The sequence below is a fragment of the Diadema setosum genome, chromosome 21, assembly GCF_964275005.1.
Source record: "Diadema setosum chromosome 21, eeDiaSeto1, whole genome shotgun sequence".
In the NCBI taxonomy this organism is placed as follows: domain Eukaryota; kingdom Metazoa; phylum Echinodermata; class Echinoidea; order Diadematoida; family Diadematidae; genus Diadema; species Diadema setosum.
In genome coordinates this window covers 15,302,313-15,317,342 of record NC_092705.1, presented here as the reverse complement: position 1 = coordinate 15,317,342, position 15,030 = coordinate 15,302,313, and the positions used below count along the sequence as shown (strand labels likewise).

The following is a 15,030-nucleotide window of genomic DNA, read 5'->3' as shown; positions in this document are numbered from 1 at the left end:
CACATGAATATTCATAATTACGCTGTGTACTGTACACGTACACGCACGCACCGGCAGCACTTGATTACCTCGTTTCTGATTGGTCAGTGAGGGTCGCACTTCGTCTCCGTCGCTTAGCCCAGGATTATTTTTTCGTTCTGTTTACACTCACTTGCTTGGCACCGCAATTGCGGTGCTAACCCCTGCTATTTTGCAGGGCCAGATAGTACCGTACTATCGGTGGGGCTAGCCCACTTTGGCAAAAACGAGTGTAAACAGAAAGTGGGCTAAGGATAGTCCCGTACTATCGGTGGGGCTAAGGCCCCCCCCCCCCCCCTTAGCCCCACCGATAGTCCGGGGCTAAGCAAAAATTTACAAGTGTAAAAAGCCCTTAACATTGTTTAATAGTCCTAAAGGAATCCGTGCGAGAAAAAAAATGATGCTTTTATCTGCCGTGTAATGGTAATTTCACGAAGCAACCGGACTATTACTTACGCAATGCAGTATATATAATATCATATTATAAAGAAATATTAAAATTCAGCATTTTCACCCAAAAAATCGAAAAATTCCAGAGGGCTCCTATTCTTATATTGTTAAATAGTCCTAGAGGAATCCGTATGCCAAATTTGATGCTTTTGTCCGCCGTGTAACGGTAATTTCACTAAGCGACCTGACTAGTATAAGGTCAAGAGATTGCCAATTGATATTGCTTGCGATCTATTTGATAAACTGGCAGTCCCAATTGCTTTGTATGGGAGCGAGGTATGGGGATTTGAGAACATAATGCACATAGATGTATATAGGACATTTTTGCGGAATATTTCGAGAGTTCATAAATCCACAGCGAGTTGTATTGTTTATGGTGAGACTGGTCGTTATAAACTATCAAAACTGGTAGAAAGTAGAATGATAAGTTTTTGGTGGAGAATTTTAACTGGGAAACAAACAAAATTGTCATGTATGTTGTATAAATTGATTAACATTTTACATCATGATTTAAACAACTCTTTCCATTCTGAATGGATCACGAAAATTAGCAGCATTTTAAACAACTGTGGGTTGGGGAACATTTGGTTACAACAGGAGGTAATAAATTCTAAATGGCTAATTCCCGCTCTAGAGCTACGCCAAAATGATATGATCATTCAAGACTGGCACAGCGAGATTTTTGCAAATAACTAATGTGTAATTTACAGGATTTTTAAAGACAACCTTACTTTAGAGCCTTATCTTAGACAACTTAATGATAAAGATCGAACGAATCTCTGTAAATTCAGATGTGGCAATCATTATTTGCCCTGTACCAAGGGTCGTTATGAAAGTATTCCTAGACAGGTAGATTATGTAACCTGGGTAAGATTGGTGACGAATTTCACTATTCATTTGAGTGTTCTTATTTTACGCTAGACAGAAGCAAATATATTCCCTCTCAGTTTGCCAAACGTCCAAATGCTTTAAAAATGAATAGTTTATTCAATACTTCAAATGCCAAATTACTGTCAAAACTTGCCAAGTTTGCTCATATCATTATGTCAAAGTTTAGTAGATAAATTCATATGTATGTATTTATATATATATATATATATACATATATATATATATTTCTTTTCTTTTCAAGTCGTTTAACATACTTATTATCGTTAATATTATTCAAGTTATATCTGTTCTGATTTGCAAGTGTGATGAAAAAGCGAATTGATAGTTAAAAGTTTAGTTTCATCTTTCCGACATACACTTTTTTGCCATCTTGTTATAACTGTTAGCTTGCTATATCATACATTTACTCATATTCCTTTTTTTTCATGTATTTATGCTTGTATGTATGTGTAACAGACATGTATATAGAATGTATGTTCAAGTTCAAGTTCAAGTGCCCGCAGCATGCAAGGATTCGAGCACTTGGACCACTGAGTTTAGTGATGTCAAGATCGGCTCACAGGTCCGTTCTTTTTATAACCATGATGTCATCATTGCAAGCAGGGACTTGCGATCATTCAAGCTGCGATAGAGCAGGGAGGTGAGAGAGGTGGCGAGTGAGCATGCAGACTACGGCATGTGGGCAGGGGATCCTGTGGCTGCTGTGCGCGTGTGTGTAGCCGGTAGCCGTGTGCAGTGCTTTTGTGCCCTGTATGCAGTAGGGTACTACACTAGTGAAACTGAAAGAGCTCTTACTTGACAGTTCCCGCACAGTAAGTATTCGAGCAGTAGGACAACAACCTGCCGACATCATGGACCGACTCCTCACGAAAATCAGCAGCATTGAAAATGCAGATACCAAGTTTGAACAACTTTCTGCTGGGCAGTTTTCTGAGCTCGGCCTGAAAGGTACGTGGATTTGTTGGTATACGAATAGAATGATACAGTAAAGCGTTTGAGCAGGAACATGCATTATAAAGGAATGAAAAGCCGAACCTATTGTGAGGCGCAAAGCTGGCGATGATGTAAATTTACTTTCGTGTCCATGTGGATATCTCGAATTTCAACAAACTACCTTGCATCAAAATCACAGAAAATACTAAATGGCTTATTCCTAATCACTCATTTGAACCCAATCGGCTGTCGTGACGCGTTGATATCGATGTTGACGTTCATGTTGTCAATCAAAAACCTCACTCTAACTCTCATACTTCAGACTTCGTCAATACGTCATTCGACTTCGCCAATTTCGCAAGCGATCGCGGTATTCGTATGCTGCCTGCTGCATGCGCAGTCACTGAAGTTAGTCATCTAATATTGTGAAATGTATCTTTTAAGTGAAGTTTAAACTCAGTTAGAAATCAGTGTGTAAATTTAACTTAGACCATGTCTACACTGATATATTTTGGGATTTTGTGCAATTCTATGAGATATTTAACAAAATGAAAATTGAGATGAAAGAAATTTGATATATTTCACATACATTGCTGTAGATATGATGTATGTATGCATTATTTTAGTTTAAAGAATATCGCAGAAAAGCTTAAATGACTGAATACTGGGGGTTTTACCCTAACTGATTTTGGATTAAAGTTGGCTCAGTTCAGATACGTGGAATTTTAGATATTCACGTGGGTAAAAAAAAAAGTACATTAGTATTGAAACTCCTAAAAATACAGTTTTATTGCCATTTCGACTCTAAAAAGTAAGCAACAGCAGCAATATGCAGATGTACAGTTTCTTTTGTAGAAACTGGTCGACAACTATAAAAAGTATATGACTTGCAGCTTGTATATATATGCAGTCTTACAACAGCAACAGAAATGATTGTGAACTAGACTAATTGCTGTAAATAGCTTTGTGTCGGTTTATTTTCACTCAGACATCACCCTACGACCCTATCAACTTGAAGGGGCCAACTGGATGGCTCAGCGTTTCCATAGAAACCATGGCTGCATACTTGGGGATGAGATGGGACTTGGAAAAACATGTCAGGTAATTTTGGTTTAAGATTTTGTTTCTGTTTAAGTTTTCATTTGCTTTTCTTTGTGGGCGGTATTTTTTAGCACTTTTTTATTGTTTGTTTAATACTTGTTGCAGCAATCCCAATATCAGATCCATACTGTATTGTGCAAAAACGAGCTGTTGGCAATACAATGTACCTGGAACTAAAGAAGGTCATTTCACCGTATCAGCAAAGAGAAATAATGCTATTGTAGCATTTTTAAGCTCCTGTTTGACTGTGATAAGGAAATGAAGAATCCCCATCTCCAAAGCCAGTCAGATCTCAGGACCCATGTGAAGTATATATACTATAAAAGAAAATAAAGAGTAAGAATAGGAATGTTGCAGGATGTTGGCAGGCAAATTTACAATATCTTAATTTTATGGTTTGCATTATAGATTGATTTTCTTTCTTTTCAATGCTAATGATGCATTGAATGCTTGTAAGCAAGCAACCAATGGCTTTTAGTCCCTTGTGTAGGACTACAATTGGGGACAGATCTGAAGAAAAGTACTACTTGATGCTATTTTGTTTTGTGCTGCTGCTCTCCAGTAAGTAATTGGAAAATACCACCAAAGATTAATGTTTGTACCGTGTTCCATGAGTTGTTTAGAGTGAACTCATAAATGCTTACTACTTTCTGTATACTACTCTATCAATATGAAGTAATGTCAAGTACAATCGTGTACAGTCGACTCCCACTATAATGAAGTCGTCAGGGCCAGCAGTTTTCTTTCATTATATCCAAATTTCATTATAACCGAACAAGAAACAATAAAAAGTATAGCGCCGATCGTGTTGTGGCCTAAATTTTTACTTCATTGTACTGATAATAGGAATTTTGTCACAACTGTGTTCCTTATAATGGGAGAGCACTGTGTACCTTGCTTGTTTCCCTCTCTTTCATTTTTATTTCCTTCATTTCTTCTTGTAGACTGTTTCACTCCTAGTTTATATGCTGAGCCCTGAAACTGCCACCAAAAACGAACCAGCTCTGATTGTGAGTCCTCTGTCTGTTATGGGCAACTGGCAAGATGAATTGAAAAGGTTTGTCTAAACAATATCTTACAATTTCCAGTTGTTTCCTTCTTCATTTGAGGCAAGCTTGAAACTCTGTTACTCTGAAATATATTGAAAGTGTGTCTTGCTACATGACAGCTATCTTTTTGAATAAGCAAGATAGGTACAACACGAACAGTTTTTTAGTCAATAAGGAAAGTAATTAGTCAGAAAATTCCTTGGGCATATTTTGTCATAAATAGATGGACAGGTTCAACTGATGTTTTACGTGTCGCATAGGTAACACTGCAAACAAGTATTTTTGTTGTAATTTCTGAAAAAAGTTTGGTTAAAGAGTATAAATGGAAACACTTATCCATATTGTATCCACTGAACTGGTTCTGAAAGAGAAATGACTGATTCTGAAAATAAAACCAGAAAAGTTTGACATTATTTTGTTACACAGGTGATTAAAATTCACCCATCTCAGTTTATCTAGTACCGTTTCTACCCTATCTGACCTCCAATGCAGAAATGATTTAAATTCACCCGTCTTTGGTTATTCGACTCGGTGCATTCTAATTTTCATTCAAACTTCAAAATATATGCTCAGATACCATTTCTTCCATATCTCACCTCCATTACAGATTTGCTCCACATCTCAAAGTCGTGTCCTATACTGGTGACAAGGAGTACAGAGAAGAGCTTCGTCAGGAGATATCAGGGCTGGATAACATCGATGTCATCCTCACCACTTACGAGGTGCGCAAGTGAATTCCTTCTTTCCCTTTTGAGGATTGCACTTAATGTAACTTTGATGAATGGAGTAAAATCAAACATACAAAAGGGCTGATGGTTCAAGAGAGTCAGACTGAGGACAATTTGGGAATTCAAGTTTCCAATTTTTCACAAAACATTGATATCATTTGCACTGACATATTCAAATTACTGCATACACCAAATATTTCATGAGGTTTTTATTTTTGCAAATTTCGCGACTTGGGTGCTATTTGCTAAATTAAAAACACACAAAGATATTAACCCTGATCCCGAACATGAATGTGACATGCACATACATAATTTGTCCATTCAGTACTGTACTCCACAATTGTGGATTTAACCACTCGCGAATTATTGGGAAATCCCAATTCACAAAAAGCAAAAAAGAATAAATTAAAAAAAAAAATGAATGGATGGGATATATGGCTAATACAATAGATGAGCCAATGTGTTCTTGTGACACTTCGATTGGTTTCTATGGAAATCAGCATTAAACATTTTTAAAATGGTCATTTTTGAAGCAACAGCAATTCCCTTTTCTTCAAGAGTTGGTCATTGTCAAAGCAGCAATCTGGTGCAAAGGATGCCTGCAGTTATCTTGTTTGTCTTATTTTAAAAGAACAAACATTTGTGTGAAGGTAAATCAAAGGGAAACTCTAGTGTAGGGAGAGGCCAGGTTTAATAATTTCATTTCAAATTCTTCACATCATATGTTGAGATATTAGATTTTTTTTTTTTTTTTTTTTTTAGTGGAAGGTGCTCTAACCTATTAGTGATACACAGTATGTTTAGTGGATATGGAACCAATGGCAGATCCAGAGGCGCACTGGGGCAAAGGCGCCTCCCCATTACGGAATTCCTGGATCAGCCCATGGTAACTATCAGCAAATGATGCCAATAGTCATGGAGTGTTTATCTTAGGGAGGCAAGGGGAACAGTATTCATCTGAAACTTCATATTTTATATTCTTGCTGTTTGTAGATGTGCATAAAGGATACAAGTTTCCTCGAGAAGTTTTCCTGGGCTGTGCTGGTGGTGGATGAAGCTCATCGCCTCAAGAACCAGGAGTCTCTGTTGCACCAGACTCTAAAAGAGGTGAGTGTCAGCCATGGAACTGTAGAGGGGGAAGAACTATTCGAGCATGTATTTTATCGCCACCACAGCCATATTGGCGTACCCTGTCATCATTTGTGTACTGTGTGGGAAGTATTTTGCGGGGGTACACGAAGATGGTGGCCTGTGTGCATTCAAGTGAGGAGCGGGGCTATTGATTTGGCTACTGCAAACTGCATGCTTTGAAGATGGACAAAAAACTTCCCCCTCTATAGTTTCATGCTGCTAGCTTCCTTGTCATACCTAAATGACTTCATTCTGTCACTGGGTGTGCATTTATGAGAAACTAGAGATGGTGAAGAAACTGTGCAATAACAAATAACGAAAGCAAACATAAAAAATATGATGAATTCATGTATCTAGTATTGAATTTGTGTGCTTTATAGCATAATAAACAATTTGCTCTTTCTGCATGCATTTTTGTCCTTTTTGTCTCGCCCACCGGAGGTGAAGGCAAGACTAAGGGATCCAAATGGCGTCTGTCCGTCGTCCGTCACAAATGTTAAAGTTTACCTGCAAGACTCTCTTATGATGCATAACTTGGCAACTGTTACAGCAATGGCAGCCACACTTGGGTGATAGAAGCACTAGGGGTATCTTCATGTTATGGTGTTGTCGGAGATCAGGTGATGATGTCAAAGGTCATTTGAGGTCATATATTAAAGAGTATGTGCAAGACTCTCTTTTCTATGTTAAAGTTTACCTGCAAGACCCTCTTTTGACAAATAACTTCACATAAGTTGCTTGGATTGCAACCTAACTTGGGTCATAGTGCGTGTTTATACAGGAGCCTCTCGCATCGGCGCGCATGAGCCGTTATTTTACCTCCCGCATGAGCGCTTATTTCTCGTGTTTATACAGAAGTCAAAATACCGGCTCATGCGAGCAGATGCGAGCCGATGCGAGCGGACCTCAGCTGAACCGGACCTCTCGAATTTTGGGGTCAAGCATACTGTAGGTCACGTTCGCAGTGCAGTTTATTGCATGATGGGAAAAAATGAAAAAAATCAAGATGGCACCGGCAAAGTCATCAGGACCACCAAGCTTGAAGGTCATTCTTGTAACGTTCCTCTTGACAACCACCCGGCCAAATGATCAATTGAAATCCAGTTTTTCAGTAAGAAGGAGAAGACGAAGTTCGATCATGACATATATTAAAATACACGCTTTCCGGTTACCTCTCGAATTTCGGTCGTCTGTATAAACACACAGCAAAATACGCGAGGCTCCTCTCGCATCGGCCACCTCAAAAGGTGGCGGACGGAACCTCTCGCATGAGCCTGCATTTGGCGGCGTATGCCGGCATACGCCGTGTTTATACAGAGCAAAATTCAAGAGGTTCTCTTGCATGAGCCGCATGAAGCCAGCATGAGCGCGTATTTTGCTTCTCTGTATAAACACGCTCATAGATGCACTGGGGGTACCTTGATGTTATGGTGCCGTTGGAGGTTTCCGGTTACCTCTCGAATTTCGGTCGTCTGTATAAACACACAGCAAAATACGCGAGGCTCCTCTCGCATCGGCCACCTCAAAAGGTGGCGGACGGAACCTCTCGCATGAGCCTGCATTTGGCGGCGTATGCCGGCATACGCCGTGTTTATACAGAGCAAAATTCGAGAGGTCCTCTTGCATGAGCCGCATGAAGCCAGCATGAGCGCGTATTTTGCTTCTCTGTATAAACACGCTCATAGATGCACTGGGGGTACCTTCATGTTATGGTGCCGTTGGAGGTTTCCGGTTACCTCTCGAATTTCGGTCGTCTGTATAAACACACAGCAAAATACGCGAGGCTCCTCTCGCATCGGCCACCTCAAAAGGTGGCGGACGGAACCTCTCGCATGAGCCTGCATTTGGCGGTGTATGCCGGCATACGCCGTGTTTATACAGAGCAAAATTCGAGAGGTCCTCTCGCATGAACCGCATGAAGCCAGCATGAGCGCGTATTTTGCTTCTCTGTATAAACACGCTCATAGATGCACTGGGGGTACCTTTGGAGGTCACAGGATAAGGTCAAAGGTCATTTGAGGTCATATGTTAAAGTTTACTTGCAAGACTCTCTTATCACACGTAACTCAACACATGTTGCTACAATGGCAATCAAACTTGGGTGATGGATGCACTGGGGGTACCTTCATGTTATGGTGCCGTAAGAGGTCACATGATAAGGTCAAAGGTCATTTGAGGTCATACGTTAAAGTTTACATGCAAGACTCTTATCACACGTAACTCAGCACATGTTGCTACAATGGCAATCAAACTTGGGTGATGGTAGATGTCTCTTGGGAAGTTGAAGGTAACCACAAGGTCAAAGGTTACAGACAGAGGTCAACAAACTTTTAGGGCCCAATGTTAAGTTTTTAGGGCGCATTTCATTTATGGCTCATAACTTTTGATCCCTTTGTCCGTTTGTGACCAAACTTGGATGGAAGATGTCCCTTGGGGAGGCGAAGGTCGTCACAAGGTCAAAGGTCACAGACAGGGGTCAACAAACTTTTAGGGCCCAATGTTATGTTTTTAGGGCGCGTTTTGATTGTGGCTCATAACTTTTGATCCCTATGTCCGTTTGTGACCAAACTTGGACGGTAGATGTCCCTTGGGGAGTTAAAGGTCATCACAAGGTCAAAGGTCACAGACAGGGGTCAACAAATTTTTAGGGCCCAATGTTAAGTTTTTATGGCGCATTTCGATTATGGCTCATTACTTTTGATCCCTTTGTCCGTTTGTGACCAAACTTGGATGGTAAATGTCCCTTAGGGTGTTGAAGGTCACCACAAGGTCAAAGGTCATCAGCAGGTCAATTAACTTCTGGGAGTTATGAAAAATATTAATTCCTTGTACGCGAATGGGCGAGACACAATTTGGCGATTGCCATGTTTTTTGGTACCTTGTCACTCATTTAAAAATGATGGATTGTTTGATTTTGTTATTGATTGTTGGACAATGTAGAAATTACATCACACAAAGATTGATATAGTACATCCTGTTATATGAGAGAGCAGGGTCAGGCACCATCTTCCTACCCCCTTCTGTACTGCCCTTTACTTGAAAAAACGCACACACCAAAGACAAGAAGAAATCTAGAGTAAATCTTGTGAACATTTGTGTGCAGAGAATCATTAAGAATGCATTTTTATTTAAAATCTTGTCATGTGTTTTCCCTTTCATAGTTTAACATTAGACACAGAGTCCTTCTGACGGGCACTCCCGTACAGAACAACCTTCGCGAACTCTACTCGCTCCTCTCCTTCGTTGCCCCACGCATCTTCCGTCGCAGCCTCTGCGATCAGTTTGTGGATGAATTCTCTGACACAAGTGACAAAGAAGGTAAAGGTCATTTCTCACTTTGTGCTCCTCATATTCATATATTTGCAGGTTTGTAAGATGTGATTCTCTGTTGTCAGTTGTGTCTTGATTTGTGAGGGATGGCCCAGCACAATCCTCAGTGCTCTCAATTTGCTCAAAAACGGCTTTTATTAAAAAAGAAAAGAAAAGAAATGCATTCTATGATTTATTTCAATATGGTAATAAATGAATTGAAGGGTTGCTTTGGTTTGCATCTCTAACCATGCAGTTTTTGTGAATGCAGTTCCTCAACATCTCTTTTCATGTCTATGCTGGAGATAGCAAAGTGGGTTTGAAGGAGTTTATTTTTCTCCTCTTTGATTTGTTTTCCAAAAAAGGGGAGAACATCCAATCAGACAAATATTTTGAAAGATAAGAATCATAATTTTTCTATTAGTCTACCATTGATGGCATGCCAATAAACTTTCATTGCAGAATAACGTAACTATTGCAGTGACTGGAAGAACTGTGCATTCCAAAAATTCTTTGTGAAAACTTTTTGGTCTGATGAGAAATAAAGAATAGGGTAGCAACAACCATTCACCTGATTTTTATTTGTGTGCACATTATTGTCCCTGCCGAACGAGTTCGAGCAGGGGACTATGAAACGGGCTCCGTACGTGTGTGTGTCCGTCCGTCCGTCTGTCCGTGTGTCCGTCCGTGTGTGCGTCCGTGTGTGATCATAATCTTCAATTTGCTACTTCTCTGTCATTTATGAGCCAATTTTGATTCTGTTTGCTTTATATGATAGCACTACATGGGAGCTTTGAAACTTCTACACAGAATTTCAGTCGTGACCTTTGACCTTGACCTTTGACCTATATTGTACATTTTGCTACAAAATGCTACTCCTTCGCCATTTCTAACCCGATTTCGATTCCGTTTGCTTTATGTGATGGCACTAGGTGAGGGCTTCAAAACTTCTACACAGAATTTTGACCTTTGACTTCTTTGACCTTTGACCTTCATTTTTGACCTGTATTGTACATTTTGCTACAAAATGCTACTCCTTCGCCATTTCTTACCCGATTTCGATTCCGTTTGCTTTATGTGATGGCACTAGGTGAGGGCTTCAAAACTTCTACACAGAATTTTGACCTTTGACTTCTTTGACCTTTGACCTTGATTTTTGACCTGTTTTGTACTTATTTCTACAAAATGCTACTCCTTCGCCATTTCTTACCCGATTTCGGTTCTGTTTGCTTTATGTGATGGCACTAGGTGAGGGCTTCAAAACTTCTACACAGAATTTTGACCTTTGACTTCTTTGACCTTTGACCTTAATTTTTGACCTACATTTTTTGTACATTTTGCTACAAAATGCTACTCCTTCGCCATTTCTTACCCGATTTTGATTCCGTTTGCTTTATGTGATGTCACTAGGTGAGCACTTCAAAACTTCTACACAGAATTTTGACCTTTGACCTTTGACCTTGATTTTTGACCTATATTGTACATTTTGCTACAAAATGCTACTTCCGGCGGGGACATTACGCACCGCGTAATTTCTACTTTTCCTTGTTCAAATCTAAAACTGATTTGTGATAGGCTAATACTGTTTGCTGACAATTCCTGGTTACTTAAAGCAAACCAGATGGTGTTGGTATCATTCGCCCTACCATATTGTTATGGTTGACACCCTGCTCCTCATGATTATAGAGATATGCAGTGGATGCCATTCACATCTTATAGTATGAATTTTGACTCTGATGCACAGGACCACTGTTTTAAGTCCTGTCTGAGGGACACAGTGGTTATTTACTACCTATCATAGGAGACAAGAAAAACACTGTACTTTACTTATCTGGGCAGGGCCTCAAAGCAAGCCTCTTAACTCTTTATGTGCCACTTTCACATGCCTGACTTGGTCAATGGCATGCCAAGTTCTCATGTTTTGCTCAAATGCACAATCCCACCCAAACCAATCGATAAATTGCCAAACGCCACTATACAATGAGAACATTTCATGCGATTCCACTCCTATCACATGTAGCTTGCATTTTATGTGGTGATTGACTATCAAGTGGTGTTCCTCACTGAATTTACAAGTATATTGTAATTTTCAGCCACTGTTTTGTATGCAAAAGTAATGCCTCTAAAATAATGTAACTACTGGTCATTTGAAAGAAAAACAATCATATATCTGTCATGCAATTTACATCAAAGTAAAGTTTGGCGTTTCCTCTGTAACTTTGCTCTCTAGTTGTCCAGGGAAATAAAAATCTATAAAAGTTTCATATATCTGAAAAACAAAATGTTTTTCCTCAGCATGACTGTTGTCTGTTATCTCAGTTGTTGTCTCAGTATAATGTGGCACACAGGGGGTTTTCTCCATGGCACATAAAGGCCCAAATTCACAAAGGTGGTACAAATGAAACCATGGTTTAAACCATGGACAAAAACCATGGAGCGCCAAGTGTCCCACGGAATATTTCGTTACGAAATTGAAGATTTCCTCGACAAAATGACCGTTTCGTTAACGAAATTATCGTTTCGTGGACGAAATGTTCATTTAGTTACAAGAGGTTGTCATTTCGTTACAAAATAATCATTTCATCGACGAAATGACTGATTTTGTAACGAAATATTCCATGCGACACTTTGCGCTCCATGGTTTTTGTCCATGGTTTAAAACATGGTTTCATTTGTACCACCTTCGTGAATTCAGGCCAAAGAGTTAATTCTAGTACCCAAGCTGGCTTGTCACCCTGTCCTTGAGAAGAGACTAGCATACACTAGTAAACACATAAACTACACTACAACAATGTGAAATGATGCTTCCAACAGCTGCATCTTGTACAGTTTGCAAATTGTGATTCTTTTTTGGCAGTGATGGACAAGTTGCACAGAATTTTGCTCCCGTTTCTGCTGAGACGCACAAAAACAGAGGTGGTCCTGGATCTGCCCAAGAAGTCTGAGGTATCATTGTATTGTTACACTGCTTGTCATCCATCTGAAACCTTCTGTTGCAGCTTATTCTGAATAAGTGCCCCATTCTACTGCAAATGAATAATTTCCTTTCCCATTCTTCATTTTGTTGTGTGTGGCATCACAGTTTTGAACAAATCGTAAGTGTTAGAGTTTTTGTCCACAGGACAAGAAGGAATTTACTTTAAGATTGAAGATCATTCCTAGATTTCTGACTGTCATCTTTCAATGAGTAATAATCGCAGTATATCTGTGTTGTCTGGAAACATACAAGAACTTGAATATGTAGTAAGAATAGATTAAAATAAGATGTGTATACATTTATGTACAATATGACATTTTTTTTTCACTCACTATATTCCTGTATCAGTGAAATATGGGACCTATCACTGGCAGTGATTATATTGAATTGTAATGTAATTCTAGAGCAAACTACCCATACTTATCCCCTTTACTAAAACTTTGCTTTTCTGCTCTCTTAACGTTTTATCTGGTAGGTCATTTTGTTTCATGGACTGACTGCCCTGCAGAAGAAGTTGTACAAGGCAATCTTGACAAAGGACTATGGTAAGCTCACTGATCATTTCCAAAACTTTTCCATGTCATCAGAATTTGTGTCATTCAGTTGTAAATTATGGGTTTTTATGCCTCCGCCACGAAGTGGTGCCGGAGGCATTATGTTTTCGGGTTGTCCGTCCGTCCGTCCGTCCGTCCGTCCGTCCGTCCGTCCGTCCGTCCGTCCGTCCGTCCGTCCGTCCGTCCGTCCGTCCGTCCGTCCGTCCGTCCGTCCGTCCGTCCGTCCGTCCGTCCGTCCTTCCGTCCTTCCGTCCGTCCGTAATGAATTTTGTGGACAAGGTAACTATCGAAACTTGTTGAGGTATCCTAATGAAACTTGGCATGTATGTGTATTAGGGGGTGAAGTTGTGCCTATCAACTTTTGGGTGCACATGCTCAAGGTCAAAGGTCAAAAGGTCAAGGTCAAATACATAAAATTTCACTATTTCCACCATATCTATTGAATGCCTGAAGATATTTTCTTGAAACTTAGTGTATACATGTATTACCCAATTAAGATTCTCTGGTGAAAGTTTGGGTCATGAGGTCAAAGGTCAAAGGTCAAAAGGTCAGGGTCAAATACATAAAATTTCACTATTTCCACCATATCTATTGAATGCCTGAAGAGATTTTCTTGAAACTTAGTGTATACATGTATTACCCAATTACAATTCTCTGGTGAAAGTTTGGATCATGAGGTCAAAGGTCAAAGGTCAAAAGGTCAAGTAAAAAACTTTTTTTCTGTGTACCTTGGAAAATTGTTCAAGGTATCTTCATGGAACATAGTATATACATGTACTGACTGGAAGTGAATGTAGGGTTCATGGGGTCAAAGGTCAGGGGTCAAAGGTCAAGTGCAAGACTTCAAAATTTTACTATTACCCTCATATTTATGCAATGCCAGCAGGGTTATTTTTTTACATTTGGTGTATGCGTGTGTAACCTAATAGAAATTCTCTGGAAGGTTTTTTTCTTTTCTTTTTTTGCCTCAAAGGTCAAAAGGTCAAAGATCAAGTGAAAGTGCTGAACTAACTTTTTCCTCCATATCTCGGAAGTGGCTCAAGTTACCTTGAAACTTTGAGTACATATTATGCATGTTCTACCTGAAAGTAATTATCATATGAATTTTAGGGTCAAGGCCAGATAAAAATGGTAACAATTTACTATTCAATTCAGAAATTGCACTTTTTCTCCACACCTGTACCTTGAAAATTACTCAATGCCTAAATGTATGAATGGGTCAAAGTCAAGTTAAAGTCCTTAAATCCCTAGATACATGCTCTCCTATTCATCTAATTAAACCTACTATGTAGGTCAAGGAAGGTGAACATTCAACACATTTGTGACAAACTTGTCATTTCAATATTTTGCCAATTTTGTGAAAATATAATCACACAGTGTCCACATGTACTATCTAGACCTATTGGGAAAATCATGCATTATGGCGGAGGCATACCAGTCGCCAAAGCGACATTTCTAGTTCATGAATATATTGCACAGACAAGTGCAATGCAGAAGTGCAGTACCAAATTCTTTCTACAAACAGACAAATTCAAACCCATAAAAATTTAATTCTGCAAACTTATACTACATTAAAAACTGATTAAAGTTATGTGGTACTTCTCACGATATTACTGCACAGAAAAAGACATTTTGAAATTATAAATTTCACATCATCAGTGTGAGTATGTGCTTCTGATACAGGCTGAGTTATTCAAATTTGATTTATTATCATGCTTGGAGTTCCATGAACAATCATGCAAACAGTTGTATTGTAATTTAATATTTTTCTTTATTAATCAGTAATGTCAGTATTAAGTGTTATATAAGTGTTATTTATTATTATTAGTTATCAGTCAAATGTTGCCAGCTAATAGTAATCACAGCTGCACTTACACCGTAATCATGGA

At 39.2% G+C, this 15,030-nt stretch overlaps 1 protein-coding gene across 1 annotated transcript in view; it reads left to right on the top strand.

Annotated features, from left to right (window-relative positions):
* Nucleotides 1-2,177: 2,177 nt before the first annotated feature.
* The window catches only part of LOC140244186 (chromodomain-helicase-DNA-binding protein 1-like), a 28,852-nt gene continuing 15,999 nt past the window's right edge, over nt 2,178-15,030 (top strand). Inside the window, exons 1-8 of the mRNA XM_072323818.1 lie at nt 2,178-2,307; nt 3,281-3,393; nt 4,338-4,450; nt 5,050-5,164; nt 6,164-6,277; nt 9,463-9,619; nt 12,468-12,556; nt 13,063-13,132. Coding sequence (XP_072179919.1) covers nt 2,211-2,307; nt 3,281-3,393; nt 4,338-4,450; nt 5,050-5,164; nt 6,164-6,277; nt 9,463-9,619; nt 12,468-12,556; nt 13,063-13,132 — 868 coding nt within the window. The 5' untranslated portion in view covers nt 2,178-2,210. The remainder of the gene's footprint in view (nt 2,308-3,280; nt 3,394-4,337; nt 4,451-5,049; nt 5,165-6,163; nt 6,278-9,462; nt 9,620-12,467; nt 12,557-13,062; nt 13,133-15,030) is intronic.